Source organism: Phaethon aethereus, assembly GCF_964289735.1.
Source record: "Phaethon aethereus genome assembly, chromosome: 11".
Lineage (NCBI taxonomy): Eukaryota > Metazoa > Chordata > Aves > Phaethontiformes > Phaethontidae > Phaethon > Phaethon aethereus.
Genome location: NC_138587.1, coordinates 23,841,968 through 23,847,970, shown reverse-complemented (window position 1 = coordinate 23,847,970; position 6,003 = coordinate 23,841,968). Strand labels below are relative to the sequence as shown.

At 43.2% G+C, this 6,003-nt stretch overlaps 1 protein-coding gene across 1 annotated transcript in view; it reads left to right on the top strand.

Annotated features, from left to right (window-relative positions):
- The window catches only part of PHF2 (PHD finger protein 2), a gene marked incomplete at its 3' end in the record, with an annotated part of 84,721 nt that extends 79,191 nt beyond the window's left edge, over positions 1–5,530 (top strand). The window contains exon 19 of the mRNA XM_082004791.1: positions 5,364–5,530. Within this exon, the coding sequence (XP_081860917.1) occupies positions 5,364–5,530 (167 nt within the window). The remainder of the gene's footprint in view (positions 1–5,363) is intronic.
- Between the last annotated feature and the right edge of the window lie 473 nt (positions 5,531–6,003).

Genomic DNA, 6,003 nt, shown 5'->3' with positions numbered 1-6,003 from the left:
TGAAGGCAACACAAGATCGGATTTCTGCTTCATCAAAGCCCTTCAGCTTCCCCTACGCTGAATTACATAGCTCTGGGCTGAGCACAACAGGGGATTAATGCAACCTGGACTCTGCCAGGGTTAAAATGAGGCAGAGCCTTCACCTATTTAGCTCTATCCACGCACAGGCAGTCACATCGCTGCAGTGCACAAGACTGTCATCAAGCAAAAGAGCTGCGTAACGTGAGTATCCTGTAAAAAATGGCATGATTGCAAGCTCAAATGGTTTTCCCCTCAACTTTCTGTATATTTTTTATTTTCAGATTTGTTTCTGCTATGCCCTGATTTATCAAAGCTCTGAAACACATGCTCGACTTTAAATGTCTCGCTGCAGCTAGAACTAATTGCATACTTAGTCTTTGATGGCTCAAGGTCATAAAGAAATCGCTAGCTTTTCCAAACAGTACGTTAATTGCTAGCAAACCAAATCCCACAACCTCCTCGCTTACGGGTGTAGGGCTGTACGACCCACTGGAGGGGTAACATGTTTCTGCCCGGGATTTCCCAGCACAAACGTCGGCACCGCACGGTTACTCAGGGCACAGAAAGTCCCAAAGCGTCAGGCTCCGCGGCTCGGTTGAACGTCGTCACGGGTTTACCTGGAGAAGCTTGACCAAGCGTGCAGAGACCGACAGCACGAGGACGATGACGGCTCCGAGCCGCGCGGGCGCGAGCGCAGCGCAGCCGGTGGGGACCTTGTGCCAGCCCTGACCTGGCTGCGGCCCAGCACAGCGGCACCGTCCGCACGCCCACGTTGGCTTCTCCTTTGGGTTTTTTTCACTCTTCCTCTTTAAGTGAGGCTGAGAAAGAATCACACTTTTCTCTGAGAAGGTAAATACTTATTTATCTGTGAAAGCAGGAGGTGAAACGATATTAAATGTCTCATACCTAAACGTATGTAACACCACGTGTGTTGTATGACATATATATGTGTATATAACATATATACACCATGTGTGTATATAAGCGCATATACATATATGTAAGTATATAAGCAATACATAATATTTAAATAAGTTATAATTTTTAAATATTTATATATTTATATATTTAAATTTAAATTATATAAACATACACATATATAAAAACGTGAAAGCAGTACGGCCTGAGTAGATTTCCCATGGACATCAGCTCTGACAGCCTGGGGATATTCACTCCCTCCCTCCCTCCCTCTATACTGGCTGCTTTCCCCTCCAAAATTCTTAGTAGAACAATAATATTTTAACAGTTGCAGCTTTAAAAATCTTGATTATGACCAAACATTTCTCCCAGGCAATTGTATATTTAGCAGAAGGGAAAAATTAAACTTCCCAGGAATGAGGTTATTTAGGGCATAAAATTCAAGGAAATAGGTATTTAGGTCATTGTGGGCATGGTTTTTATTTTCCCTAATTTTCAGATTACTTTCGTTTAGGTCTGTTCAGAGTGGAAACTTCTTGATGTGAAATAGATACTATCTAAATCATTAGAGCTCATTCATTGCCATGTGCCACCTTTTAGAGCAATTAAACCTGACCTTGGGGTTACCTAGCTGAGCACGCACCGACCCGGGGCACTTCCTCTGAATACGAACAAGCTTGTAGTGCAAATACAGTCAGGAGGCAGCGCCGCTGCTGGCACAGACAATGCCTTTGTTAAACGGAGCTGGGCTCCGCGGGCTGGTAGACTGTGGAGTCCATTGATTCAGAACGTTCTCTGTTGGGATCAGTTCTGGGAGGTTTTTTTTCCTTTTTTTTTTTTTTTTTTCCCCCTTGACATCTGGAGTCTATCCCTTCGCTAGCCTCTCAACCCCCCACTCAAAAAGAGAAAGCGAGGGAAACAGATGGACAGACTCACGGACAGACAGAATGAGCCCCCAAAAAAGCCTTGGCAAAATTTCTAAAAAATCATAACAGTGCCTAAATTTTTAAGTCTCTTGGACGTTAATACTTTTGCCAAGCATTTGCCAGCTGAACTCAAGGCAGTCTCAAAAATACATCCCTGATCCTCCCCAGCTTGGTTTCTTCTCACTTTCAAGCTTTAGGTAGTTCTTCCCGCAGCCACAACGTGCAGCACCTCTGCGCCAGATTTGTAGCCCTTCGATCACAATATATTTACAGGGCAAGGATCGTCCAGTATGTGAGCGACCGGTTTCCCTGGAAGTATCTGGGGGGCCAGCCTATCCCATCAGACTTACTTCAATACCTTCTTCCTTTGGCAGAACAAATGTGGAAGCTGCCTCTACTTACGTTAAACAGAAAAGGAGGTGCTGGTAAACAATTAAGTGGGGTCTTGTTTAGAGAACAGATCTTTTTTATGTGCTGCCAAGCTATGCTCAACAATAACTGTCAGAATCTGTTAAAAGAGCCGAAAACCAATATTGCTTGGTACAAAACTAAGCCTGCTAGCGTTCGTTCGCAAACTGCGTTGCACTTTTAGTCCTGTTTACCCCATGAACTCTCAACAATCCAAGACAGCTCCAAGTTCGGTTTCTTTCAGCTTTCATAATGTGTTAAGTAGGGGAAAAAAAGCCATCTGGCATTCCTTCACCTGGCAGGGCGACTCCTCATTAGGCTGCTGACCTGAAACGTAATCTCCGCCGTGACCTACGGAGAAAGGCGCAGGAGCCACCTGCAAAGTAAAAGCCCTTTTTGAGACATAACGCCAGACTCCTGGTGGCTGATGCGTTAGGATTCACCTTCAGGGGACTTCTTGTCATTGGTCCCCCCTTGTCATCCCCCACTTTAGGGGACTTTTCATTGCTGTGATGTGCAAAGGTGGGACACCATAGAGGTCGTCTTGGGTCATGATGACTTCAGAGATGCTCCTTTTCTTTTTTCCTCCATTTTCTCCATGTTTGCTACATGTAACGTGCTGAATTATATAGAACTGGAAAGTCTTCTCTTTCTTTTACTTTTAGCCTAGACTGTGGCCTGACCTACATGCAATTTGTGTGTCTAATGCCGACTGCCAGCGGCGTTTCAGTGACGCTGGGATGAATCCATGCAGAGCCGGGGGAACCGCTGGCAGGAGAAAGACATTTTTCTGTCAAAAGAAAGGAGTAAGCTTTTCCATATTAATATTTGACAGTGGATTAAACATTGCCTTTTTTAACATTTCCCCCCCGCCACGTGTTTAGGCAACAGCGGTGCTGTGAGCGCAGCCAAAGCCAGTCCTCGGAGCCGGCTCTGCTCGCACCTCGAAGGCAGAACGGGCGCACGGCGATGCCACCCGAGTTCTTCTTTTCAGCACAGCAATTCGGGGACCAGATTGTACTGCAGTTAGCCAAGCTGATGGTACTGTGGGCGTATAGGTGTTACTCAGGGTCCTCTTAATAAGCTTCCGAGCAAGTCTTTCTGTTCATTTGCAGGTAGAAGTTAAAGCTACTGAAGCCACAAACCCCCGTGTTCCTCATGGACATAATCCAAGAAGACAAGATATGGAAATACTCCCTGTTTTACCACTTCTGAATTCCTTTACTCCATCCATCTTGTACATGGAGCGTGCGAAGTCACAGCACAGCCCGCAGAAGCACGGTCAGGACTTAATGTCAGGGTCGGCAACACTTTTCCACTGTAGTCTACAAAAGTCTAAAGGATTAGCGAATATTCACAGCCATGGCAGATTTTGGGATTCAAAGAGATTTTTTTGCAGGCGTAATTATCAAAAAAGATGATGGAGTCTATTTTGAATACAGATTTGTCTAAAAATTCCATCCAAAGTAAGGATGGAGATGAATTATATTGCTGTGAGAAAGGTTGGTTCTTCATGCTGATTGCTATCTTCATAATTGTTAATATGTTATAAAAATACTTGCTCAAGAAAACCTTTCAGCTTTAAAAGACTTGAAGATGGTATAGAAAAGTCCTCAAAATTCTGATGGCATACTCACACCTTGGACTTGTTCAAAACTTGGCAATTACGCTTCCAGGATGTATCCATTTGGCTATAGTGCCCTTTCAGCAAAGCAAGCCAAAATTTGGAGAGTCCATGTAGATAGATAAACTGATATTTCACTGAAATCCACTGCTAAGCAATGTTTCCCAAGTGTCTTTAACCACTGGTCTTACAGTACCCACAAGAAAAATAAGTGTGATTGTTACGATATTGTGCTCCAAATAGTCCCTGACCTGTCTGATTAGCGACATTTCGTTTTCTAAACTGCAACATTAAACACGTTAATGAACTGTTGAATGTTTTATCACAAATCAGACACAGTGGGAGGTTTCCTTTCCCTGGAGTAAGGCATCCATGTGTCCACCATGTATACCTATATAAACAAAAGATGATGTATTTTGGTAGAGCTGAAGTAGCAGATTTTGTATTAAACATGACTTCATGATCTTAAATTGCCTATAAATAAATAAGCATTATGTAATATGATATAAAAATAATCATGCTATTAAGCCTATTAAATTACTCTGCTGTAGTCCTCCACTTGCTCTGACTCCTACCCAGATGCCGTGTGGATCCAGTGATTGGACCGTTGCCTTTCAAAATCCAGCCAACATTAAAATCATCTGCTCGACCGGGGAATGGCATTTCCAATCAGGAGGTAAAATGAAAGATACTTTGAGAGCGCTGTGGAAATTGCTGGCCTTTTCTCTTCTCAAGTAAGGGGAAAATTATCATTTGGTCTCTTAAATAAAGACAAAATAATCACAATTCCAGATGGAAATCTTATCATCTAATCCAACTGAAATGTTTTTTTGTTTTTTGGTTTTTGTTTTTTTTTCCAAGTGGAGTGGCTGCTAGTTCCTGGGAAATAGCATAGTAATTTGGGGATTCTGCCTGCACTGAATTCATGAATGTAAAAAACCAAACTCATCCTGGCTTAACCAGAAATTGGAATTTGTTCCATCACACTGTGAGGAATGTATTTTAGTCCCAGATTTCTATGGAGGTCTTGCATTTTGCCTGCAGCTTTGATACCACAACCATTTGGAAATCCTGTGTGGCTTTGGACAACAGCGTACTTAGTGACAGTGGTCCTGCCTCCACATTTATATGACTTAGAAAGTAACTGCCCTACACCTGCAGGTCTTCGGTCCGTAATCTTGATGCCTCACGGAGTTTCTCATGTTTCTTTACGGAATGGGATCAAAGTTACTGAGTTCGAGGCTGAAACCACCGCCCAGCCTCCCCAGAAGACGTGTGCGTGAGGGTTTTTTCTCCCAGTTTCTGTTTAGGCACGTTCCCTCCATGCTACATGCGTGACGTGTATTTTAAACAAAACTCCCCATTTTTATTTCCCTCCAGCTGGAATGCAGCAAAGCCAGATACACAGGGCTTTGATGATAATTATGCCAACTGAGATTTTCTGTGCTTGTTTTTCTGCATTACAGGAGCAGACTCTTGCTTCGTAGCGCCTGACAAAGCAGAACTTGGAGGAAACCAAGTTCCTGTGGTGGCTGAACAGTTTCAGGGTGAAAGCTCTGCTCTCTTTTCAATGTCATGTACAAATGCAGAATCAAACCAGGCACTATTACACACTCACAAGTGCCGCACTTGAGTTCATCAAAACAGCACTCTTCTCCTCCTCTTGAAAGTTTCTCTCATCATACATTCACATCCCCTAGGGAGCAACTAATTTTCTGTGTAAGCATTTTATTTGAAAACCATAATATTACTGTGTAATGAGAACAACGGCACAGCACCCATGCTAGGATACCATGCTGGGACATAGAAGCTGGAGATTCACACCGCTGTCATCCTTCACAGAGCGCCAGCACAGCCAGCACTACATCGCAGTGGAATTGTAGGATCGAAATGAACGCATATTTGCTCAATGAAAATACTGCGGTTTTACTTGATTAGTTGTTTCCATGTACACCAAAAAAAAAAAAAAAAAAAAAAAAAGAAGGTTGATGACCTGGTTACAAAATTGTACTTTCCTAATTAATAATTAAAAAAGAAAACAGTCGGAAGGCAGTAAGTCAGTCCCGCTTTCTCTGACCATGACGCCGGCAGAGTAAGCCGTGGTCG